At 41.5% G+C, this 27126-nt stretch overlaps 1 protein-coding gene across 1 annotated transcript; it reads right to left on the reverse strand.

Moving 5' to 3' along the window:
* Positions 1-27033, reverse strand: tbc1d16 (TBC1 domain family, member 16). The gene is made up of 13 exons (XM_085403810.1): positions 26035-27033; positions 20890-21102; positions 18150-18312; positions 17691-17999; positions 10882-11076; positions 10570-10717; positions 10272-10436; positions 9458-9606; positions 6002-6136; positions 5011-5197; positions 4247-4426; positions 2294-2440; positions 1-1642 (listed from the first exon to the last, which is right to left on the reverse strand). Exons 2-13 carry the CDS (start codon positions 21068-21070, stop codon positions 1349-1351), a joined length of 2253 nt encoding a protein of 750 aa, XP_085259936.1. The 5' UTR covers positions 21071-21102; positions 26035-27033; the 3' UTR covers positions 1-1348.
* Between the last annotated feature and the right edge of the window lie 93 nt (positions 27034-27126).

Consider the following 27126-nt stretch of genomic DNA (forward strand, 5'->3'; position numbering starts at 1 on the left):
CACACACACACACGCACGCACACACACATACATATATCAAAGATTTTAACACTTCTGTTGTCGAGTGAGACGAAGCAAAAAAACAAAACAAAAAAAACACAAATACATTCATGTGAACTGATTCTTGAGTGTTGTCATTCATTTTAAGGTGAAGTGGAAAGACTTCTGGAAGGAAAGGGGGGAAAACAGACTAAAAACTGTGCTGATAATTTTTCACAAGGCTGTCTAAACATGGTTCAACACAGACGAGGATGAAGTTTCAAGTAGGAGAGAAAGTCATCAGTTTTTCCTGTCTGGATAAAAACCGCCGTCCGCGCTCTCTCTGGCGTCACACCCATTCGACACCTCGAGCAGAAAATACATTTTATTTGCTTTTTTATGCTAATGTGAAAACGGGAAGGGAAGAAAAATAAATATCCTATTACTCAACAGGTAACATGACAGCCTGACTTTCTCAGAAGGAAGAATGTTGTTGTTTTTCTCCGGCTCCTCAGGAGAAACTACGAGAAGGTTCTTTCCCATCATCTGATGAGGAAATACAAGAAAGCCCTCAGGATGTGTTTGTCCTGTAAACACATTCTTACCGTTTTCTAAAAACAATTACTGTACGCTGTGCCCTCTATATGTAAAGAACTGCTCATGCAAGGATATAATATTGCTAAATATTTGTAACTGTTGATATAAACGCAAAACATTCACTTTGTTTAAAAATCAAACAAAACTTAAACAGACCGCTAATCCATTCAAATTCATCATATGTAGGTTAACGCCTCTCTGTTAACACCAAAGGATCAGGTTTCACGTTAAAAATGTCCTGCTCAGACTTGAGATATGCATGTATAAACTTGATACTCAGACAAATATTCCACTGTCAGGACATGGGAACAGTGTTCAAAATGTAAAGTTCAAGTTATTGTGAATGAATCTCCAGTTTGTTTTGACCCTGGGTCAGCATCCGCAAGAATTTAGCCCAGTTGCCTCGGACCCTGATGTGACCCCCTACCCACGAAGCCCCTGGAAGAAAGCCAAGCCAGCGGCAGACTAGAACCTGAAAGTAACTCCAGCCAACATAGAGGCTGGTGATTGTCCATTTTGCTCCTGGAGGAAAGTAGCTTCTTGACCTCTGATCTATCCAACAGCGAATCCTCATCACGGAGTCTTGTGAAATGAATGTTAATAACAACATTCTGGTAAGGCAGTGTTCTACATTGCTCCATGTGTGGCAAAATATCCTTTTTAAGAGTGTAAAACTAGAAGCATGGACGATGGAGAGACACAGAGAAAGAGAGAGATGGGGAGGGGACAGGTGCTGCACGGTGACAAGCAAAAGCACCTCATAACCTCCACCTCAGGTCTGTTTCCGAAAGGTGAAAATGTCTCGAGTTTTAGAGCCTCTCTTGCCCTCCGGTGGAGGTGTCGGGGTGAGGTTCGGTGAGGGTGTGGATGACGGGGAGGGTGAGGAGGGCTGGGGGGTGGAGGTGCCTCCATAGGGGCAGCTCTGCGAGTCTGGATGTTCACCCGAACACTCCACGGCGGGGATGTAGCGGCTGTCCCACATCCCCGGGCCGCACAGTTTACAGAGGTCGTGAAGGCTGCACGGGATCCTGGGAAGCAGGCGGAACTGGTAGAGTAGACTGCGGGCCTGGAAAGCAGGACGAGAGGAAAGGAGTTCTAGTTTGCCACGATGCGGAGCCAATAAATGCAACACAGATCGATGCTGATATCAAACAGCGCATTAAAACACCAAAATAAATCAATGGGCTCGACTCCAGGCTAAAAGATAACAAAAGACTCTCAAGGTCAGAAAGCGTGATGTTGCCTAAAGCTACAAAGTCCGCATCGCATGCAGCAAAGCTGTGGAGTTACACCACCTGCATGCTAACATGAACTCGCTGCCTGTGGTTGCAGTAGTAACACACAGTATCCATAAACATGAGGAAGCAGGCATGGACACAATAGCCGGGATGGAGATCATAAATCCTCCACTTTGGCATGGCAGCCTCCCATTTAGTACCTCAAGGCCTCTGTGGGCAACTTAATGTGCATCAGTTGCTTTGCTGCAGCATTGGGGCAGGGCTGCCTTAATGCAAGCAGCACTGGATTTGGTTTAAATGTGTAGCAATGCAGCAGTCTGTCGAAGAATTCTTATGATGATCGTAAACAACCGATTATTCTCATATTTGGAGATTGCTGCGTGATAACCTTTATTTTTGGTATGAAGGAAGCGGAGTAGTGAGATGAAATGGTAACATAAAGGCATGAAAACCAAAAAAAAAAGGTTTTACTGTGATACCTTGCGCAGAACCAGCTCTCCGTTCATGTGCATGGAGAGATTGCTGAAGTGCAGCAACATCTGGTCAGTAGCGAGCTGCTGCTCTGTCACATCCTCCCCGTAGAGAACAATGATGGCCACACACAGGAACAGGTGGAAGTAGTCCGTCTAAAGAGGAGGAGATCAGCAAAGAAGTGAAAGGTAGAAGGAAAATATGCATATTATCAGCTTCTGTGGTGTACAGTCAGTTATGTTACTAATGCAAATTTAAATTTCAGTAAGTGCTTTGCATTTATTCATGCCTTTGTTATAAGGAACAACGTTAAGGACACGTCTAGGATAAGGATACATCTACGCTCACTAATATTTGCTCAAATGTCCGTTAACAAGTTGCAACTCTATCAGATGCTTTTGGTAGCCATCAACAAGTTTCTGGCATAATTTTCTGGCATGATTATGGTTGGATATTTGACCCCCTTCCCGGCAGAATTGGCAGAGTTCGTTTAAATTGTTTGGTTTACTGGCATAGACCAGAGTTTTAAGTATAGTAAATAGATTTTTAATAGCGTTGAGGTCGAGGCTTTGTGAAAGCCATTTCAGAAGCTTAATGTTAGCCTGGTTTATCCATTTAAAAACCAGTTTTCTTGTGTGTTTGGGATAATTATCCTGTTGAAACACCCAGTTGTATCCAAGTTACAACCATCTAGCTGCTGATTTGAGTGGTTAATTCCAGCAACTTTGTGGAATATATGCCACCAGAGTGGTGTAAGATCAGAATAACTTGTCCTTACGTATAACTGTCTGTAACTTGTGTAAATCTAGATGATCACTGAGTTCCTCGAACCTTCTCATTGTTCTGAGCGTTGGTTAATCCAATGGGAGGTGTCTACCAGAAACTACCAGCTGTAGCCAATCATGATCACTAATGAAAAGTTGATATGATTTGGCAAGTTCAAAGACACTGTAGAACCTTCAGGACCATTTATTAAAAGATTTAAGTGAGTGTATATTTACGTTTGACCCTGTGTGGATGCAGGTTCAAATAAATCATTAAAAGCCCAAAAATTACCATGATTTTCAATACGAAATTAAATAAGGCCTTTATTAAATCTACTGTACACAATGAGCTATTGATGTGCAATAGTATTTGTTCAGTTGTCCATAACACTTTAAAATATCTTCCCCCATGCCTTTATTATAGGTCTGTTTTCACCTCCTGGTGGAATAGCCAGACTTTTACATTTTACCTGTCCTTTTATCATTAAGAAAGCAATAAATTCTTTAAGAAAAGCAAAACATTTTTCATGAAAAATCTATTTTTGGACTAACCCCAAACATTTCGTTTAGCAAGAACTGTCGAGATAAATATTGTGTGACCCAATATTACACGATTCTTCCCTTTCACAGAAAAATCAGATATCAATCAGAAATTCTTGCTTTTAGCCCATCTGGTATGTGACACTCAACTGTCTAAACCAAGGTTTCACTCTCATATCTCTTCTATCACCACCTGTAGCTTCAGATCAGAACATCTAGAAGAGAGTTTGAGCAGATGGCACGAAGCAGTGAGGCTGATATTTGAGGAGAGGTGTTAACCTCTTTCTCACTACGCACTACACAGGCATGACTAACTCTGATAAAATACAGAAAGGGTGGGAAAATATGCACTGGGTAGATCGATTCAAGATAAGCCAAATGACTTTTTTTTTTTTTTTTTTTAAACACAGTATTTTTACTTTTTACAATTTGTTTTTTAAGCTAATATGCTATTAGGGGTCACTGTAATCTCTGGGAATCAAAACCCAAAAATAAACAAAACCATTAAACCCCTTGAAGAGCAATTACAGGTTTTAAAGGCAGGATTACAGAAGCCTGCAGTGGGAAGCATTAAAGGAGTAACATGCAGCGTAGTATATGCAAAGTTTTTCTTTCAAACTTGTGTATGCAAAGGAGCCGTTCGGACTTTGACCTGACCTGGTAGTGTGCCCAGCACGCCTCCCACATGCGCAGGGCCTCGGTGTCGGGGAACTCTCTCTTAAAGCAGAGCAGGATCCAGCGATGGCAGAAGAGGAGTTGGAGGCCGTCCTCCCCGAGCCTGGTCAGGTGCTGGTGAAAACGTGGCAGCATGAGGCGCAGCAGCTCCCGCAGGTACATCTGGAAGCAGGATCATAGAGCTGTTTAAGCTTATTTCTCCTTCTATTTAAGCCAACTTTATGATTGGCTGCCCTTCATAAACTCAAAGTTTGAACAGCAGGCTGTGGAGCTGTGTGGCTGGGATGACCATATTAGGGATATCTACCCTCACTGACATCACAGAGTCAGAGTTTTATACTGCATAGTGGCTCTATAGCGTAATGATTTATACAGTCACCTAACAAGCAAAAAGATCCCAGGAGGAGAGACAAATCCCTTGAGGATTGCATCAGGAAGGGCATTCGGCATCAAATATGCAGCACCAACAACTGTGGTGATGACTTATGAATAAGGGAGTAGATCAAAGTAGCTTTGTACAATGTGATTCATCAGAAAACTGAAAGAGTTGTTTAAAGAATGAACAAAGAAAGCTTAATCTAGCCACTTGCATCTGGTCAAGAAAATAGATATAAATGTCTAAGTTACAGAAATTGTTAGAGACAACTTGAAGCTGAAGTGTCAGAAAGCTGTGGTGTAAAGCGTCGCTGCAGAATCAATTCAGACATTCGTACAACTCACAAAAGACGCACAGAGAAACTGCCTACCAGCTGCCTCTCCATGTCTTCGTCCCGCGGGGAGCTGATGAAGATGGTGTTCTCCATGAGGCCGACAAAGCACCAGAAGGTGTCGCTTTCATCCTGGATCTCAGTGAGCAGCGGGGCCACCAGGTCAGACATGCCCTGGCAGTAGCCCATGTCAGGATTAAACACTGCATAGTTGAGCAGAATCCGCCTGAGGCGACAACAACCACGAACATCTTAGTGGTGTCATAACATCTCAGCATCTCAAAAAAAAGCGCTGTAAGTGGCCACAGTAGAACCATAAACATAAACCCCTTTCACAGTCTCCAATACAGCCTCTACACAGTCCTGCCAAACCAAATGTATAGTCCCACCCAAACACATCTCAGGTTTTTTTTTCCCTTTTTCTTGCATGGTTACCAATTTTGAGAAAACTTCCTTTGCTGTTTTCAGACCTTAGTAAGTACTGCATAAACAAAGGAAACAGGCTAAAGATAGTTTCTGTTGTTTGAGCACTAAATTAAAAACAAAGACTGAATTTGTGGAGACGGAGACTGCAATATGAGGATGCCGGTCTCTCTGCTTAGACTAAATGATCCAGACAAATGTCTATTTGACATATCAGTAATAGCTGTGAGCTAACTTATGAGATGAGTGCTCTCTATCTGGACATGTGCAGTGCTGGTATCACCCCAGCTCACATACAATATGAGACATAATGCCAGGACAAATACCAGGAGCCTTGATGAGAGTCACTAAACTAATATGCTATTTAAATCCTCTTGCTCCTCGTTTGGAAAGCTATTAGCTCTGAGTATGCATCAAAAGTGCTCAGACGGCTTAGTCAGAGTCAATAAAGCATGAAACTCATTTGCCGTTCCCTCAGGGTTCAGAATATGAAATGAATAGGTACGCCTGTGCGTTGGGCTGAGGAACGATAAGGCTGGACTGGGAGAAGGTGACAGATAGAAATTTAAAGTGGATGGGAAAAATGAGAAAAAGATGGTGGTCTGACCTCATGATCTCCACATTCGGGTTGTTCTCGCCTCTAAAAAAGTGGTTGCTGCGGTCCGTTCTCACCACGTCTTTATCCACCGTGAACTGGACCTTTCTCCAGAACTCACTGTGCTCCTCCGGGCTCATGGACAACCTGAGAAAAATTCATATAAACACCAGAAAGCAACAGAAATATTAAGCGAAAGAAAAGGCAAACTTAAAGTTGCAGCAGTTAATAAAGCTGTTAAAGCGGTGGCGTTAAAAAAAAAGTTTTTCACTGCACAGTCTCTTAGGAAATGCTTGGTAATTAGAATCACAAAATGAAGGGTTATCAAGTGATCGTTGATGCAAATGTGACTCAGGTGTAACACTAACACTTAGCTAGAAATGAACAAAAAATCCAGGGGTGTGTAAACAGTGGGCCTGGCAGGGTATTTTACAATCAAGTGTTCCACTGAGAATAATACCACAACCATAAAACTCCCCCTATCCTTCCCTGTAGATGTTAGCAACTATATTAGCAATGTACTCTGAGTGTGGCACTAATGTACTCAAGTCCTAACAAGCAGAGGGGATTTAATTAACACTGTTTGTTTTCCATGAAGCCCCACCAGGAATAATGAGCGCACACCTGATGCAATGCCACGCAACTGTTTAGTTTTTGTTGTGTTCGTGTCCTTGGACCCTTCTACTTCTCTTTGACTTGAAATTTGAATTGTTTTCATCACTTTGTAGTTCATAAGCCTAGACAATAAGAACATAGATAGTTATAATTGAATGAGGCAAAAATCTGTATTTTTATGTGACTTTTCTGAGGTGAGACTTTTTTTGAGGGAAAAAAAGTCTTAATCTATCCCTCGTTTCTATATATTTTGCAAAGATGGGACATAGGTGCAGCAATTTATTGAAAAATGTGCAAACATACATGGAAATACAGGATATAAGGCAAAAACAATTCTGGTTTGCATGAGTCTAACAACCTTGAAAGTCAGTATTTGGTGTGACCACCTTTATTGAGCACAGCCTGAACTCTCTTAGGCACGTTTTTGTGTATTGTGTTTAAGTAGTCTTCAGGAACACTTCTCCAGGTTTCTTGAAGGACAGTCAAAGCTCTTCTTTGGATGTTCGTTGCCTTTTGTTCTGTTCTCTGTTAAGATAATCCCACACTGCTTCAATAATGTTGACCTCCAGGCTCTGGGGAGGCCAATCCATGACCAACTCCATCGCACTGTGTGTGGGATGCAGTCGTGGAGACTTTGAGACTCTTTCCACGTGGCAATTCATGGTGGATCAAACGCTCTCTTCAGATTTTTCAAATTTTAACTAAAGAAATAAATTGTGTGTTTTTTGTGGCAGGCTGCAAGTAACAAAGTGCCTAAAGATACAATTTAATGTTGCTTCTCTTCCAAGTTGTCTTTTATGTGTAGACTGGTTCATCCCCTGAATTAGGTCTCTTTTATATGCTTCAATGTTTCACAGGTCTTTGTTAAGTGGCTTAATCAACAAACAACATTACTCTGAAAGCGGTCATATACTATACAAAGACTGGACGAATGAGTAAAAAAAAATGTCCAAAGACTATTGCTCAAGACCCCTTTAAAAACTACAAGAAAACCTGGCTCTTAACAACTTTCTTAAACCAATAATGAACTATTTTTAATTTTAATCTTGATGGCATTGATATATTTTTTTAAACGTTCTTCAAGCAGGAACTGAAAACAATGAAACCTTTATCTGCTTTAAAAAGAAACCTAATCGGATGATATCATCTGCCGGACATTATTCAGGTTAGACCAGAAATGCGATTGACATGATTCCTGTCATGCCACAAGTGAGAAGCAGCAAGTTAAATTTGACATATGTATGGTAAGTATAAAAGTTCAGAAGCCTTATCAACTGGATTATTTGGTATCCAATAACTAGACTGTGATTAAAGGCCAAAGGCTTCTCATTGTAGCAGTATAGGTAAGATCTTTTAAATGTGTTTTTATTGTTTTGTTTTGTTATTTGTAATTTGAGGACAGATCTGCTCCATTTTCTTTTAAAAGTTGAGCAGTCTTAATTTAAAAATAGCTAACCTACAGATACAATTTAAAATTGGTTCTTTGCCAAGTTGTCTGTGTGTATAGACCCTAAACTGGTTCATCCCTTGAGTTAGTCACCCGTTTTTAATCCTTGAATGGTTCAGAAGTCAGAGTTCAGTGGCTTAACAAAAAATCTCCTACAAAAATCATCAGGTAGAAGGACTAGAGTGAAAATGACTGAAAAAGCAGCCAAAAAGTCCAAAAAATGTCCAAAGAAAACCTCTGAAAAGTCTTCAGAAAAGCCTGGAGAGCTATTGCTCAAGACCACTTTAAAAAATTAAAATAACTTTTATTTATAGTATAGTATACTTATACTTATAAGCTCTAAAAAAAATGAAATAAAACAATTTATCTTCAAGTTAGCCAGAGGACATTTTCTTATTCAATATATATCATGTAATAAAAGCTGCAAACAAAAAAAAATTATGACAACAGCTTGAAATGTTTTTTAAATGATAGGGATAAGAAAAAGGACAACTACTGGTATGCTTAATGTATGTTCACATTCCTCTGTTAGTTTCGCATATTTTCTTGTTGTGCGCTCACATTTCAAATTCAAATTCTATTTGTCACGTACACAGTCATACACAGTAATCACAATAATCTAGTGTCAGTCTGGTTAGTTTTGCTTTACTTGTTATTGCTGCCCCATTTCCATTGACGGCCAGGTAGTTATCACATCTGAGGGTGACACAGAATGAAAAGACATGTCTCTTTGCTCCTAATGATCAACTAGTGGCCTCGGAGGCTGGCTCTACTCAAAGGCTCTTTACAGGAATCCACATCACAGTCAGAACAAGGACTCTAATTACCTGACTTCAATAAGACCTTCTCAAGCACTCAAAATGTTAATAGGCCATACACATGAAACCTGTCCAATTATCATATTCATTACAGACAGAGGGGCACAATGTGTGAAAATATGTGTACACTTAACCTTTTTGATGGCAGGCTGGAGGCAAATGAAGACTGGGGAACGTGCTCATGTGTGTGTGACATGTGCGTGTGGTTGGCCGTGCATACCGAAGCTGTGTTCTGTTTTTTTGTTTTTGTTTTATTTTTTCCATCCGACAAGACAGTATGATCTGATAAGCGCTGACATGTTTTTTTCTCAAGAGACCTTTTATTTCACACCCAGCACCTCCCCTTAACACTTTCCTGATTGCGCCTATTGATTGCTGAGCGCCTGCGATGAAAAGCCACAATAGGCTCACATATGGTTTAATGTTTGACTGACTGAGCATTTGGCAGCAGACACTGCAGCCACATGATAGTTTATCTGTGTTTCAGAGAGTGAAGCATACAGATGTCTCTCAATACAAGCTTTTTCTTTTTTTTTAATACTTTTAAAAAGACTTCATGATGTTAACACTGTACTTCCACAAACATACCTCCTCTGCTGGATGTCATGGTACTGGCTACGCTTTTGCAGTCTCCAATCTTCCCTTTCTTGGGAAGAGGAGTCATAGCTGTAGTAGTGCAGCAGGAAGGGCCACACCTCACCACGAATGGATGGGTCGATACCACCGAAAAAGATGGCCTGGTAAAAAGAGTGTAGAGGTGAGCACAGAGGGAGTGTGTTCTCTGCGTTCAAAGGGCAAGCAGGGGCCAAAACTGATAACTATGAGAGCAAACCATACTTTATGCAAACAAGGCATGCAGACAGTGCGGCACAGCCTGCAATGCAACTATCACCTCACTAGGCTTGTTTATCAAGTGCTGCAAAATGTTGCAAAACTGAAACTTCTGTAATGTTAACGGGGGGGGGGGGGGGGGGGGGGGGGAACAAAAAAACAAACACTGCTTTGTCAGCAGGTCCAGCAAGAACAGTCCTCTTTTGCAATTCCTGCACTTGTGCATTTACTGAGGAAATGTTTTGGTCTGAGTCTAACGGCCTCTGAGTCATTTTCAACAATATGGTAAAGTTTAAACTGAGTCAATCAAAGAAGACTGAAATGAGTCACAGGGGGACAGTGGCCAAGACCAATCCTCTCATCATTTACAACCTGGGAGTGCTGATTCAAACTGAAACTTCAGTGTAGGGCTGAGTTTCAAAATGACTTTCCGAAGCATGTGCTACCAGAAAATGTGATGCTTACAGTATGGATAGGTATGACTGAGCTTAACATATTAGCTGATTGATTACGTTCTGACTGATTCCTCAGAATTATAATAGCCTGCTTGTGTTCACACCTGCATACATACCTTGCGCAGCTTATACTCCTCCTCCACCTGTCCGTTCTGGTTGAGGTGACGTAGCCAAGTGGTGACATCCAGCCTTCGATAAAGCCTCTCTTCTGGGTGAGTCTCGGCCGATGGCAGGGTGGGCCTCTGGATGGAAAACTGCATGCAAGACTTCTCATCTGACACCTGATGTTAAATGAGACCAAAGGGGAGAAACACATTGGCGAGGACACTACAACTGAATAAAAACTGTTAAAAAAAATGCTTCCTTTTCCAATAAAACTAGAAGCCAAACTGGGAATTTGGGCTGTAACCCGACCTGGTCTTTGAGCTGAGTTTCTCTGCAGCACTTCCACTGCTGGAACACCTCAGCCAGCTTGTCCAGGCCAGCATGATGAAAGTGGAGGATCTTATATTGGCTTTCTCTGCTAGCTATCACCAGCTGGCCACTAGTGCAGGCCTCGTCACTGCAACAACACAATGGTGAATGATAAAGTCAATAACTACTGTAGTAATAAAGAACCTCACGCAGCGAACAAAGAGCCTGTGAGAGAGAGTGAAACATTACGCAGTAGCGCAGCAAAGTGACCCCTCGCGACCTTTCTCCGACCTTTTGCACTCTCCGACTGACCTGAAGAAGAGTCTCAACGACCTCATGTGACCCAGGTCGACCCTGAAAACTCCACACAATTGCTCCAGAGCTAGGAGCTTCTGCTGCTCCTCCCACCGCATGCCCTGCGACTGGCTGCTGCTCTCAGAGGGGGCATGGCTGTCCAAACTTGAAGCAGAGCTGGCCGAGTGGTTCATGGATTCCTCGCACAGCTCCCTGGAAAACAAATAAATTTAAAAAAAAAAAAGAAAAAAGATTTTGGAATCAGAATTTGGGGGTTTGTTTAATTCAAGTATTTTCCCCTTTACATCACAATAGGGAGTCTTTAAATGTAGTTTCTCTCTCTTTGCTTCTTTAACCTCACATTCAGATAGAAAGTTGTGTTTTTCAACGTGAAGCATTGACAGTGAATATCACAAAGTCAGAGGCCGTTGGTGGAGACACTCCTCGGCTCAGCTCTTCCCTGTTGTTTTATGTCTCAATATGTTTTTCACCAAGAGGCTGAGAATAGGAGGAATGCATGGAGGCGTCAGAGGACAGAAACACACACATGCACAAACACACAAGGAAATCTGTACACACACAAATCACACTGTCCGCTGTCCAATTTCCCCTGTCATTCCCTCATGGCAAGCATGTTGTTCCCGGCACTGAAACCTGAGCTGAAGGCTCCTCTGCTGCACGAGGAGACACACAAGAACACACACATTATAATCACACGTGTGTGCAGAGAAACATGCATGCGACAATGCCAAAATATGTACGTGGCCAACACAAACACGCACTGCGCACCGCAGCAAACCACACGCCAGCCAAACTGCTCGCTGGCTGGCGTGTTCTCTCTAACGTACACACATGTAGACACACACACACAGACGCTCAAGAATGGACCATAGCTAATGACCAAAATGCACTCGCAAACACGTCTCCAGACCTGCTAACGCTGAGAAACAGAAATGCATTAAACCCGGCGACATTTGAGAAGCACACGTGTAAATTAAGTTGCCTGATTATGACTTGCTATAAATCCTACACACACACACACATATATATATATGCATCAGAAATATATTTTTTAACAATACAGCCAAGAAGAGGTCATTCACGATCAAAATTTAGTAAGAGAAGAATATCAATTTGTAAAAATGTATATATTTTTTCCACTCTGCTCGCATCAGCTGACACATTGGCTTCTTTGATCACGAGGGAGGCCGGCTGAGCCTTTTACGCCCCGAATCAATCATGTCTTGCTAATAATTTGCCTGTTAGCAGATGGAAAAATAACAAGGCTGATCAATCCAAGCTGCACTGTTTCCTTATGCTATCTGGTGATTTACTGCTCTCTGTCTCATGTATCATGCCACAAACCAGACTGTGGAAGACTACGAGACGGGGAGAGAGGCGCAGAGAGTTCTGGTAAGAGAGTTAGGCAATGTGAACTATGAAGGAGATCTTTTAACGGACAACTGTGTTTCCCCTTTTTTTTTGTTAAGTGACTGTGAAGGCCCATAAGCCCATTTACAGCTGACATTTCCTTCTCTCTTTCCTGCATGCTTAAGACTCATACATTAAAATCTTTTTGTATATTTCGCCACACAGACAAAAAAAAAAAAGTAACAAAGGTCAGAGTGAAAAAGCACTTGATTTCTGAAATCTGAGCATGGGTCATTCACTGTGCTGCGTTCAAGCGTAAACTCAAGAAGTGATTAACAACATCTGTCAGTGTTTAGAGCTCGATTCTATTCATTTATATTAGGGAGCAAAAGTAGGCAGCAGTCACGCCATAAATTCTGCACAGTGTACATTATATAAACAAGCTGTTTTGCTTGAGTGAGACTGCTGTAACCATCATGTCCCACCAGGCCAGGGTGAGATCAAACTGCCCTGAGGCCCTGTGTAATGCTTCCCTCCACACACATAAGGCTTTACTCCGGGGGAAAGTGCTGCCAGGTCACCCTGAGAACCACCACGCAGTGAACAGGCCTACAGAGACTCCCAGGTCCTCTAGCTAATCCCTGGAGAGAACAGGGAGTTTAAGGGAGGGCTCAGATGAAGGGGGCGGTGTGGGCGCACACTGAAAAGTGGTCAGTACAATTTGAAGTTTTAGAAAAGGAGAAAAAACATCCAGCATCATCTTATCCTTTTCGGAAATAATCCCTCAAAGGCACTTTCTGCACTCTGGACACTCTTTTGTCCATATTAAATGTACTTTAATTTGATTATAAACCAACAGATAAAGAAGAAAGAAATATTTCTGCTGAAAAAAAAAATCCTGTTTACCGATTTTTTCCCCCTTACATAACAATTAGGTAGTTGAAAAAATATTTAAACATGGAAAACTGGAAAAACAAGGAAAAACTAAGATCGCAACTGCCAGACCAAATATACGTAACAAATGGTTGCAAACGTTTTCAGGCGTCACAGTAAAAAACCACTGTTCTTAGACATAATCATATACTAAACGTTCCACAAAGTGCAGCCCCAAGAAGGCAGTACGCATTGACAGCATCATAAACTAATGTTAAACTTTAAAGAAACTTGTTAAGAAGCTCGACAGAGATTGCTGCAGATTTCTCTCTCTCCCTCTTTTTTGCCCTCTCCCACCGCTCTCCTCTTTCTGCCCCCCCTTTTCATCCGCTCTCACTCTCATTCGCAGAGCTTTCTCTTTGAATGATTCCAAGTGACATGTTTCCAGTTCCTGGCCCCTTAACAGTGTCAATTAAAGCAAGAGAGAGAGAAAGAGAGATTGAGTGGGTTCCAGGGTTTTGGCTGCTGCTCTGCTCTCTTCAGTCCTCTAATCCAGAGAGCTGACATTCAGCCCAGCACAACAACCCTGGGAGCACTGAGAATCAAAGGGCTTCACACAGACTTTAGGAAGGGGAAGGGGAAAGGGGGTGGTGGTGGTGGGCCGAAGTATTTGAGAGGTGGACAACACCAAACGATACAACAACTCGAGAATATGCAAAAGGAAGAGATGTGAAATAATAATAATGAGAAAAGTGGGAGGAGTTGACAGATATGGAGAACAGAGGAGAATCCAAAAGAAGAAGAAAAAGAAGGAGGGGGGAAAAAAATAACAGGCAGAGGAAAAGATGGATACAGTGCCAGAGAGCTGTGAAGAGACACCAACAGCAAGTGAGGCAGAGAGTTTTGGATGAAGAGAGGGACGGAGTAAAGGTTAGAAGCTGTGAAGCAAAGAGCAATGCCAAGTCACACACTGACTGCACTTACAGCGAATGTGAAAAAGTGGCTAAAAACACTTAAAGTCACACTGTCTCACTCTCTCGCTTTTTTTTTCCTTTTTTGGTGGGGGTGGGGCGGTGGGGGGGGGGGGGGGGGACACTGACACAGGCTTACACATTTCTGGGCAACATATCAGGCCACATAGCTGCGTGAGGAAACATCCGCGAAGGGAATCATAAAATCACACGACCGCGAGGTCTGAACAGCAACGCAATTACTGTACAGATGGCTCCCCTGACTACAGAACAGTGTGTGGAGGGATTGTGGTTTGGCTTGCTTTATTTTTGTTTGTTTTTTTAGGATTTGGAGACTTATTTAAAGACCTCTGTGACATTACACAGCATTTAGATCGAAGGCCAATTTAAATAAAAATTGAAATTGTGAAGCCTGATAACATTTCATGGTTCCTGCTGAAGTCATCTACCTGCTTTCAGGTCGCTCGGGACATTTAGCTGTAGTGCAGTGAGCCACCTTGTGGCTTCAAACTGTAAACCAGCTCACATGCAATCAATTCTTTTCTTTTTGGCTCCACCTTCTGGTAGCTTAGGGCAACTAAAAAAAACAATTTGTGAATAAAAATAACACAAAAAATTACAGTAAGGGAAAATTTAACATTATGTTATTCGAAGCCACAACAAGAAAAGGAAAGAAATCAATCATTTTGACTTTATGGAGCAACTTAGCTGATATTAAATAGAATGAAATATTTACTATAAATTTACTTTGGAGTACCACTGAATACCTCGAGGAATGTAGGAACAGCCCACTAATATAGCCTCATTCGCTTTTAAAAGAAACACACACAATCTCATAATATTTATAACACAATCTACTCACACAACACTTCCATGATCTTTAAACGTATGCAAAAATAACCCAAAATAACCCTTCCCATAAGTTAGTTCCTAAACACGTGGCAGGCTCAGTCTGAAAAAAGCTGTCCAAAGTTTTTGATTATATTTTCTTAAAACTGCGCATAACAGGCTTTGAATGTGTTAGTTCCTGTTTGGTGACTGGTTAGAAGTGTTATCCAGTCAACAGAGATGTGTGTATGAACCCTGCTGTATGAAACAGAAGTGTAAACGGTTTAGCTTCACCTTTCTTTGTTTGTTAAATAAACTTGAGAACCTGGAAAACAACGGGTCAGTTACTGTAGTTTTCACACAGTGTCTTTATTTTTATGATAACAAATACAAACACAAAACAATATGTAAAATGCTAAGTCACACCATCCCTCAAAAAAACCCCAAAAAACCCCAACAAATAATTAAATTTGAATAATTTTAAAACTGAGTTTGCACGCACTGAAGGATTTAGTGTTGCATTGTGCTTAAAATTTATTTATATATATATATATATATATATATATATATATATATATATATATTAGGGGTGCAACGATACACAAAATTCACGGTTCGGGTCGGTTCGATACTTTGGTGTCACGGTTCGATATTTTTTCGATACAAAAAAAATGTTCATGCCTTTTTAATTTGTCATTTATTAAAATTATAAATATATTTTAACTCAAAAGTACAGTTTTTAAATTTAACCCTAACCCTTGTGCGCGTTTTTTATTTTGACAGCGAATGCGCACCTGCGGACCACTTATGTGCAGCCCTGGTTATATAGCTCGTCATATTGCAGCCACAGAAATTCTTTTGTCCATGAAACCATAAAGCGGCACTTTCTTTTTGCCTTATAGTCTGATTTGTCATAACTTCTCCGTTTTGTGGTAAGCTTTTCTTTGGCTGTCACTTCTTCACCCTGACCTGTCTTATTTGGCTCAGCAGAACTAAAATATATATCTGTCTGTGAAGGTTCTCAGTCATCCAGGTCATCGTAGTCAAATATATATCCTGCTGCTTTTACACACGCACTGACCTGTCTTATTTGGCTCAGCAGAACTGAAATGCTTTTACACACGGACTCACATAAGCTCAGCGATTCTCTGCGCGATCAACCTCTCACATGTTTAAGCTGCAGGAGATTTCACTTGTCATGTTTGCATAGTAAGCTAACGATTAATAAGACGATGTCAGAGGAATTGGTGCACAAATTATCATCACTCACAGATCAGTGCTGTCGCTCTCTATACACAGTTTGCGCGATTGCAAAGTGAAAGCAAAAAAACAAGCGCAAATTCAAACGCGATTGCAATATGTCACATATTGACAGTGGCTCACCGATGCCAATGACATAATTACCCAGCTACATTTCTGAAAGAATGCAAAAGCATTGACACATATTTTTCCTTCCTACAATAGCCTGACGGGCAGGGCAGAGATAGATTTTGGTAGCCCGACTGAAAAAAATCGCTAGCTCCAGGACGTCGGGCTAGCGATATTGCAAGCCCTGTATCTGATTGAGGAATCACTCATCTTTGGAAAAGAGAGTTTATTACAGAGAAATGTCTCTTTCCAAAATAAAAGCTATACTATCCGCTTCTTCTGGGCTATATTCTCAGCAGCATAAGGAGAATCATGTGCTAACAGCTGTCTAAATGACTCCGCTAAAGTTAGTAGCATGCTTGTTGTTTTGGTCTTTGCACTAGGATGATGTCTGCGTAAATGTGCAGTCATATTCGTCGTGTTCCCACTAGTGCTTTCAGGTTAATCTCGTTGAAATGACCTTAACGCCACAACACGGCAAATCTCCGTTAACGAGCTACCGCCGATCGCCCCGTGTGTGGGGCTAGACGGCCAACACGTTAACGAGCTAACTGCGCTAACACACTAGTTCCCACCCATGTAATTGAGCATTGCATGGCACATCCAACATACTGTTTTACTTTAGTCCATGACTCGCTTACCTTCAGGGTCATACGTCACATGAAAACCAAAATAATTCCAAACGCCAGATCTGAATGAGGGTGGGGGAGGTCCATGTGTCTTGCTAGCTTGCCCTGCGCTCTTCCTTCTGACTATGCTGTCTGTGTTGAGTGCTCAGTGATCTGCGCTGACAGTGCAGCCTAGGCGGAGTAGTCGAACGCAGATTCACTGAGCGCTCAACACAGACAGCATCGTCAGAAGGAAAGTTGATAAAATAAATTACAAATGTTGTATTGTTCGATACATATGCGTACCGAACCGAAAGCACTGTATCGAACGGTTCAATATCGATACGAATATCGTTGCACCCCTAATATATATATATATATATATATATATATATAAGAAGGAAAAAAGTGACCTGACCAATTAGTGTGTTTTCGTAATAATAATAATAATAATAATAATAATAATAATAATAATAATAATAATAATAATAATATTTTTTAATAATTATTATTTTTACTCAACCTTGAAGGGGAAAAAAAACATACAAAATTAAACAGTTTAAACTCTCCTATGTATAACTAATAATAAAGATTATTGTCTTTATTCAGGACAAGGTTATAAGTTGCCTCTAGCTACTAAAAAGCTGTATAAAAGATAATTTGTGCCAAATGCAACATTTGCTCATAATTGTCAGTCTTTTTATTATTAATTGATTTGTGACTTGGTGAGCCAAATTTTCCACTAATGTGGGCAATAAATTTATTCTATTCTATTATTAATAAGGCGACTTTCAATCCTCTCACTGACCTGCTCTCGTTGTCCAGGAAAACGGAGCCACTGCTTTCACAGAGGGCCTCACTAACGGGGGACAAGCAGAAGGGAGAGGAGAAGGTGTCCGAGTCCGAACCCATAGTGCTGTCCCGGCTCACTTCATCAGACAGCTCACAGGAGCCCTCGTCGCCTTCCTCCCCACCTGAGGGGAGCTGCTGCTGGTGTGAGGACGGATCGGCTCCAGCCTCGACCACCAGGCTGTGGCTCTCTGTGGAGGTGCTGCTCGTAATGTTCCTCTCCTCATCCTCGTCTTCCTCCTGGGCTGCTGGGGGACGGGAGTGAGGTCTGGAAAGGATGTTTATAAATTGAGTTCCTTGAGAGTATTTCAGTTCATGCTTTACTGAAAACTGCTTCCCACTACTGTGTGGTGCTGATCGAGATATCAGCACCGCATAAACAACCCAGAGACACATTTTAAGTAACACGTTCTTGTACCGTCTGCCTCTGCGGCGGGCGTTCCTGCGTACAGGCGAGCTCTCCGGAGTGATGTATCGCAGCGCCTCTTCATCCTGCCTCTGGATGCGGGAGTTGGGGACCCAGGTCAGGATAAGAGTGGTGCCCAGGCTCTCATCCTTCTCCACATGGACACAGAGGTAGCCTGCAGAGGGCAACAAAACCTTGATCGTGTTATGACTAATTATGGTGGAGGTAATTTGGGAATGTAAGAAGAGCTTGTGAAGCATTTTATATATAGCAGCCAATTTAAAACAAACACGTAACTCGAGAACAGGGAGATGATGATGACAGAGGAAGTGTTGCTCATATATGCCAGGAAAAAAGACAACACGTATTCAAAACCACTCCACTAGCCGTGTACGGTCTTTACATGTATGAATAAGGCAAGTAGACAAAGGTAAAGCAATTCAACTAACGACCAAAGGCTTCATAAAACAGAGGAACAGCTCTTGTTTGAATTTATGAGGCAGTACAATAAAAACCTGAATGAAGTTTACAGCAGCTTATCGGACACAGCTATAAATGTCACATGGTTTAGAGCCCCTTTAATCTTACCTTTTAGATAGAGGTTAGAAGTATAACTCTAGCTATTTTAACCTTGATTTCAAAGCAAAAGTGTGCTCTTTTGGATTAGCAGCAGTATCAGTGAGGTTTATATAGGTTTATATTAAATCAAGTGCCTTTTTACTCAATTAAATTTACTGCTCTTTTTATATTTTTAAAACGTCGTCTCACATTTTCTTCTTCATTTATCGTTTTATGGTTTTCATGTTTGTCTTTTTATATTCCCTTGTGTTTCTTCTATATCTAAATGCATGATAGCTAAAAGAGTGTGACATCGCTTGCTTCACAGTTGAACACTTTCCCCAAACAGGCAAATTTATATTCCATCTATTCAAATCCAAAGGTTATCACTAGATCATTTCTACATATTTGACACTGGTGTGAAATTCTATCATCGCTGGCATGTGGATTGTTGAGTTGTGGTCACAAACACGTTTTATTAGGTCAAAGTGACCTTGACCTTTGACTGTTGAGTTCATACTTCAATCCAATTTGTGCTTTTTGCATTCACATACAGTGCTTTGCACCCCTCATTTCTTTACATTTTGCTTCTAAAGAGCCAGACTTTTTTTTTTTTTTACATGGTCTTGAGCAGTAGCTTTTCAGGCTTTCTGAATATATTTTCAATTATACCAGGGGAACACTTTTGTTGGTTAAGCCACTTAACACTGACCTGGGAGTTACTCAGACATACAAAACGGCACCTAACCAAAGGTAGCCAAAGATAAGACAGTTGGACGAGTGTGAAATGTTTGCACCAACAAAGTGATTTCTACAGAGCCATGAGGTGAAAACATTTGAGGAAGAGACAAGAGAAGAAGTGTCAGGCGTTAACAAAAAAATAATAATTATAATAATTCAGCAAAAGGACATCTAGTCCTTTTAGTGAATTATTATAATTTTTATTAATTAGTATAATTCCAGCTATAATTTATAGCTGGAGAGTGTCTGAAAGTCACATCCTATTCAGCTGATCAATGAACTGTTCACAGAAGCTTTGTCAGGGTGGCTGTTAAGAAGAAAAAGAAGGCTGAGAACTTGTCAATATCTAAGGAGGAGGTCGGGAGAGAGGGATAACAGTGTCTAGACCCATCTGTAAAATATGATGGAGACTGTCATGGTTTGGTGCTGCATTTCAGCCCGTGTTGGGGATTTTGTCAAAACTGAGGTACAGAAAAATACCTTCAGATTTTCATCCACCATAAGTATCTGAAAGATGTCTGACGTGGCACCTGCTTTATTTTTCAGTATGACAGCGTTCCCAAAATACACGGCCAATACGTTAAAAGCTTACAGGGATAGAAAAAACACAGAGTGGAACATTAGCCACGGACTGGCCAACCCAGACCCCAGACCTCAGTGTGGGATCATCTTGACAGATAGAGGAACAAAAGGCATCCAACATTCAGAGAAGAGCTTTGAATATCCTTCAAGAAGCCTGGAGAGCTATTCCTGAAGACTGCTTAAAGAAATTACAAGAGAGATTGCTAAGAGTTCACGCTGTGCCGTGACACTAAATATTGACTTTTAACTGCTGTGTTTGCCTTATATATACTGTAAATTGCTGCACCCATTTCCCATTTTTTAGCAAAATAAAAAGAAATGAAGGGTAAATCAAGACTTTTGCACAGTAGTGTAATCTCCTGGAGTTTCTCAAATAACATGTTCTGAAGAACGAGGCATGTCACATTGACCGTCTTTGCACTTTGACCAGTTGTGCCAAACCGCCAAAGAGATATCACATTCACAAGTTGGAATGAACACACATCCCCCAAAGTATAACACCTCCGGTTGTGGTGGCTGCCAGCGCCGAGGTGTAAAAAGCACTTCCATGCCAGCTACAGATAGATAAAACACAATGTAATGTAATGCATGCGCTGCAAATACAACACAATCAAACAGACAAATGCACTGCAAAGTCAGTAATACCCTGCAAAAAAGTCTAAGTAACAGCTGGGGACAAATAGCTGACTTGAGCAAATTAAAAGGGTACAAAACACTTAACAAGTGTCTCAGCCATTTTCACTTTTTCATCATGACCTCTATAAACAACTGTATTACTGTCTTGGCTACTTGCAGCACATTTATGTATTTTCTTCTGTTGTATTTGTCAAGTTGAAAAGTTTAGAAGAAGAAACACTTGGTTCAGTCTAACCTGGGTGGTGCTCAGCCAGGCCAGGCAGGGGCTCCGCGGGGTGCACGCAAACATTATTTTTGGAGAAGATAATCTCGCCATCCAGTCCCGAGCGTAACGATGAGCCCCCCGCCCCAGGGTTAAAGGTCAGGAGGTCGGAGGCCTTGGAGGAGGCACGCCGTAGGAGCCGACCCAAAGACATCTCCTCAGGCACCAGGACACTGCGCCCATCCTCTGAATATGAGAGATTAGGGAGTAGAAAAAGTCATCAGGTGAAGGGGAGGATATAAAGGAAAAATTAAAAGTATAATTTCAGTAAGGTAAATATTTGACAGAAGGTGCAGCACAAATTGGTTTAAGAGCTGCACTGATCCTCTGTCACACGTGTGCTAGTATTTACTGCAGTGTCCTTACTGCAACGCCCAGCCCTACAAGGATCCCCTCTCCCCGCCGTACTTGTTCAGCACTTCCCCATCCCACATTTTCTCTGCCATGCACCTGCGCTCCCAAACACATTACCACCTTCTGCATACTGTACTACTGTGTAGCCGAGGGTGTCCCACCTTTTGCAAACAGCACACACATATGCCGTTGTGTGTACACACACGGAGAGAAAGACGTGCGCAAACACACTTTACTCCATCTGTGTGAAATTCAGGGCAGTTATCAGTAGCCAGCAGATGACATCAATGCCAGCAATGAATTGGGATCAGCTTGTCACACCAGCAGTGTTTAACTTGTCTGCTTTAGAAAGAAAGCTTTGTGCGATGTCAAGTTAGATGTAACAGGGCTCTTTTGAAGCTTCTGCTTCAGCGTGTTGTTGAAGGCTTTCGTCAATGATAAGGTTTAAAGGGGATCTTAGTTTGCAGACTCAAAGAAAACTAATTAAAGCCTTACTTTTGCATTTAACTTCTCTTCATTGACATCAAAGAACTGCAGAATGCAATGATAACTTTTATTTATCTTAGCTGTGCCTGTATCTTTGAATCCAATGCAAGTGTGTAACCTTGTTCTCTTGCAGGCTGAACACCCCGGCATGTACTCCTCACTATCTGAGGAATGTTCCCTGCTTTTTCCTCAGAGGGCATGTTTACCTCTGCTTGATTAAGAAGCCACCCCACTTCCTGATGCCAGGCCCCAGACAGGAAAGCTACTGGCACGAAATCCGGTGCAGGACCACTTTTTTGGGGGGTGGGGGTTAGAAAGTGTCTGTGGTTTCTTGCAGATGTCAGTAATCTTAGGCTTAGTCCCATTTTACTAGTTTTGCTCATCACTGTTTTTAATTTAGTAGATTAATTAGTAGATTAACACATTAACATTTTGTTGAATTTGGCACAAGATTAGTCTGCTACTGAACCCGTCATAAGACAATCTATTGTGCACTCACCTGCCATTTCATTAAGTACAACGGTTCAGCTGCTTAATACAAATGTCTGATCAGCCAATCACATGACAGCATTCAGGCACAAAGACATGGTCAAGATAGCCTGCTGAAGTTCAAACTTGGGCTGGGCCATATTATACCCTTCACGGTAATACCGGTATAATGTTAGGCAACGATAAGAAAATAAAATATCGCGATAGAATATGGGTAAAACGCGCATGCGCAGTGCCTTTGTTCCAAAAAGCATGGCGGCAACGGAGAATGAGAAGGGGGGAAGCGGATCGTTGAGTGCAATGGATGAACCAGAATTGGTTTGTAAAAATGGTGCAACTTCAGTGATGTTGAACTGGTTTGGTGTTTGTCTGTCAGATACCCACCAAAGGACATTTTTTTGTAGAACATGCAAGCGGCCGGGTCCCAAAGTCAAACGAACAACTGTGGCATATCATATTGAGAGTTAAAAACTGTCTAAATGATTTCACCTTTAATAAAATGATCAGCACTGCTGCTTTACCAGGTGTAACAATTAAGTTTAACATCCAAGCATCCATGAAAACAGAATTTATTACATTTAACGGAGTTAGAAGTTAGCAGGAAGTTAGCTCGCTAGTTTCACTAGCTACCTAAGCATGATATAGCATGTTCTGACTGAGAGATTTCTGAAAAAATTAAAACGTACAGCTCTGCTATCACTTCCAACATAAATGAAGACAGGAAACTAAACAGCAGTGACGTTTGTAGGGTTACTGAAGTTGGGCTAGCTGGTATATAATGATGTGCTACGTGATCGCTAGCGACACAGCTATGTTAGCATAGTAAAAACAGTGAAGATGCAGGATGAATGCTAACACTTTTCCACTCGATAAACGTGAGGGTTCCTGATGGTTAGAGACAAATGCAATCGCATGGCAGCATGCTATAAACGGACCAAACTTCAGTCTGAGATAATCCAGCCACAATACAAGGTTAGTCATTAATATACTGCAACAACATGGGAATAGAGCAGCTGTGATAGAATACAGCATTAAGGAATCAATGGTACAGAAGTGGAGGAAGCAAGAAGTATGAGTTGAATAAAGTTTGATTTATCTGACTGCTTTGTTTCGCTTAATGTGCCTTATAATCCCATGCACCTTATGGTCCGAAAAATACGTATTTGACTTTTTTATTTGGCACAATGCAGTTTAATGTTGCAAAGCACCTCTTTTTAACTTCAGTGGATATTATACATGGTTATGCTCAGGATACATCTGCCCATTTCTACTGGAAATGCCCTTGGATTAAACTTTCAGCAAGAAATTTGCATTTGCACTGTTAAATTTTTATATAGCTTTAATGCACATAAAAAACAGCTGCTTTTTTTGCGCTAGTAAAGTTGTGGAGTTGTATTTTGTCTCCCATCAATTATATTGTCAGTTATATCGTTATCGCAAATTTTCAAATATATATCGTGATAAATATTTTTGGCCATATCGCCCTGCTCTAGTTCAAACTGAGCATCAGAATAGAGACAAATGCTCATTGCATGGTTGTTGGTGCCAGACGGCCGTTCTGAGCATTTTAGAAACTGCTGATCTCCTGGGATTTTCCCACACAACCATCTCTAGTGTTTACAGAGAAGGGTTGAGGAAAAAAATAACCAGTGAGCGGCATTTGTCTGCGTAAAAATGTCTCTTTGATGAAACAAAGGTTTGCAGAACAGCATCAATGAATCCACAACACCTCAAACACTGAAACAGATGGGCTGCAGAAGTCGACACCACCTATCAGCTAATAACAGGAAACTGAGGCTACAGTCCACACAGGATCACCAACAGTGGACAACAGAATATTGGAAAACATTGCCTGGTCTGATGAGTCTCAATTTCTGCTGCCACATTTGAAGGGTAAACAACATAAAAATCATGGATCCATTCGCAGGTCACGTGATGGTGGTGTTGTGGTGTAGGGATATTTTCTTGGCAATCCTCCACAGTCACCAGATTCAATCCAACAGAGCACCTTTGGGATGTGGTGGAACAGGAGATTTACATCATGGATGTGAGCCAAAAAAGATTTGTGTGATGCTGTCATGTCAATATAGACCAAAATCTATGAGGAATGTTTCCAGCACCCTTTTTGAATCTGTGCCACAAAGAATGAAGGCAATTCTTAAGGGGGAAGGGGGTTCTAACCACTACTCGGAAAGTACAGCTAATACAGTAGCCTATGAGTGAATATACATAAATACTTCAGACTAGCAGTAAATGAAGAAAAAGAATAGTTGTATTTCTGCATACTCTGATCCATGCACATAAAACATGCAAACTGACCATTATTCAAATAATAAGAGGGCTAGACCGTAAAAATGATTCTTTTGTGAAATCCCTGCTACTGTGTAGTTATTTTGGTCTGTATGCGATTACAGGGTGAACCGGGTCATCTTCTCAATCAGGCTGGACAGCGTCCTCTCACTCTTTCCTTCCCCCTTCATCTTTATGCTGTCAACGCCTTGGCGTGCGCGCACATTCCCTCTCTTCTCTGACCTTTCAGTTTTATCAAACCGCTCACATGCTCAAGACTGAAACACCATGTTCGCCTCAGTCTAGTCCTGCTGTGACAGACAGAATGATGCACATTTTTCGCAAACTTTTAACGGATCACCTGCCAGAAAGATTGAAACTCTTAATGTGAACATGAAACTTTGCAAGACTGAAGCTGAGCTGAAAATGTAGAAAGCAACAAGCTTCCACGATCTCAAATTCTCACCTCTGGGCTACATTAATTAAGTTGTCACATTGTGACATATGAATGAAGGAGCCAATACTTAACACTCCTATTTCATCACCACTGTATATTAATGCCTAAGGCAGGTGGAAAAAAGGAAGGCTGAGAAACAAGATTCTTCTGAAGTCAGCGAGTTATGATAAAATGTTACAGGTGACTCAGTGGGAAATGGTTATAAACACAGCATAGTTCTCTCATTTTTTCTTTTTGGTGTTTTACATGTTAAAATGACTTAAGTGTAAACCAATATTAAGTTTTTTCAGATATGGTGTTGATAACTTGCAGTACAAACAGGACAAAGATAAGTAGCTTTTTTATAGATAGAATTGAAAAGATGATTCACCTTTTTTAATTTTATTTTATTAAATATGAAGTGATAACATGTATCCATCTCATTTTGCAACAGAAACAGACCACAAACTATAACTTGTCTCTAACAGGTCCCACACATAGGGAGCACTTTGAGAAACTTGACTTAATTACGATGCGCTCAGGTTATACAGATTAGACGTGCACCCGTGACGTGGGTCAACGCGTTTCTGAGGACATAAAAGGGTGCCTGGGGGTGGTTTGATCCCTGCCCTGACTGCGGTGGGGCAGCCTGTGCAGCAGAGGCGTGCCGTGATGTCCATCAGCTATCAATACAGTCCTGACAGGCAGCATCCGCCTGACAGCGGAGGCGAGGATGGACAAGCCTATTTACACGCAGGCCCTTACGAGTTTTTACTGTGGCCTGAGCCTCACTCTGTAGCACCTTGAACATAAATATTTTACTTTAGCTCAGCTGAGCCATGGCCGAAATCCGACTGCTTGGCTGGTGTTTTAAAGCCGTCCGCGTTTGCATGCAACTTAAAAGTTGCCGGGAGACAAAAACACTTCGGGCTCGTACCGGAGAAAAGCGTCCTCCTCGGCGCTTTGGCACACACCTGTTCCAGCGGCAGAAATGAATGAATAACAAGCAAATTGTAGAGAAGCGGAGCGAGAGGGGAAGGGGGCTAAAGCAGCTGAGCTCTCACCGTCAGTCCCGCCGCAGGAGTCTACAGCCCACACCGGACAGCCATCACACCGGGCAGGCAGGGGCCGAGCGGGACGTACCGGCGCTGTCTCGCCTCCTTTCTCCCAGATCCGGCTCTGTTGTTATTAACTGTAAGTCCTGTTTGTATCCTTGTTTTCCGACAGGGCACGCTACATGTCTGACTGCTGCGGTTTCTACAGCGGAAAAAATACACTTCCGGTTCGAATTTTCAAAGTAAAAGCTCGCGCTAGACTAACAATGCGTGCGGTTTAATTTGTAGCCCGCACATGTCGCGCTTCCTACAACTACCCGATCGTTTGCGTCCTACTTGACTTCACAGCTCCCAGACCAATCCACAAATTTATTGCTGCTTCCGGAAATTTAAATGGGTTTTTCAATCCAAAAAAGCCTGGGCGTAGATTTCATATTCAAAATAGTGAAAGAAAAGTTGGAGCATGGCTGCATTTGAAAATACAAATGCATTTCACACCATCCGCAGTCGTCATCGGCCCCAGCCTATCATAAAAAAGCAGAGCTTTTTCATCATAAGTGACGTTTTAAAGGTCACTGGCAAAGGCTTGAATACAGTTGGTCAGAGGCTCTTCACACACCAGCACTGCTGCCTTTACCTGCCAGTACAAACCTGATTATTTTTTTAGGTTATTTCCCACTAGAATAATATGCTTAATGTAAATCATACAACCATACATACATACATACATACATACCACTCAGAATACAAAGTGTGCAGTAGTTTTGTGTCAAATGCATACACTAGTGGGGCATGCAAGTCCAATTACTCAGAGGGAGCATGATCACCCTCATCCAAGGATTCATCCAGCTATGAGTCAGTTACATCATGGTTGGCTTTTATCAAACTGTTCAGAGGACACAGTAAATGTGACATCTCATCATAGTAAATGCTACACAAGTGCTGCAGACAAACAATTTTGAATTATTTTTTAACTATTTCACAAAAAAATAAATGCAAAAATCATTTTCAAAAATAAAAACAATTAAAATAGTTATAAAAAATAAATACATTTCAAGGCATTAAACCGTTTTGAGTGTAGCAGTTAGGACATGCAAACCA

Source organism: Rhamphochromis longiceps, linkage group LG4 (genome assembly GCF_057381845.1).
Source record: "Rhamphochromis longiceps isolate RC_006_pf linkage group LG4, R_longiceps_female_GT1.1, whole genome shotgun sequence".
In the NCBI taxonomy this organism is placed as follows: domain Eukaryota; kingdom Metazoa; phylum Chordata; class Actinopteri; order Cichliformes; family Cichlidae; genus Rhamphochromis; species Rhamphochromis longiceps.

Coding starts and splice junctions, on each gene's coding strand:
- tbc1d16 (XM_085403810.1), bottom strand. CDS start 21,070: ATGTCTTTGGGTCGGCTCCTACGGCGTGCCTCCTCCAAGGCCTCCGAC. Junction 5,198..6,001: donor CCGAATGTGGAGATCATGAG/GTCAGACCACCA, acceptor TTGTCGCCTCAG/GCGGATTCTGCTCAACTATG. Junction 2,441..4,246: donor CGTGCTGGGCACACTACCAG/GTCAGGTCAAAG, acceptor CCTCCTCTTTAG/ACGGACTACTTCCACCTGTT.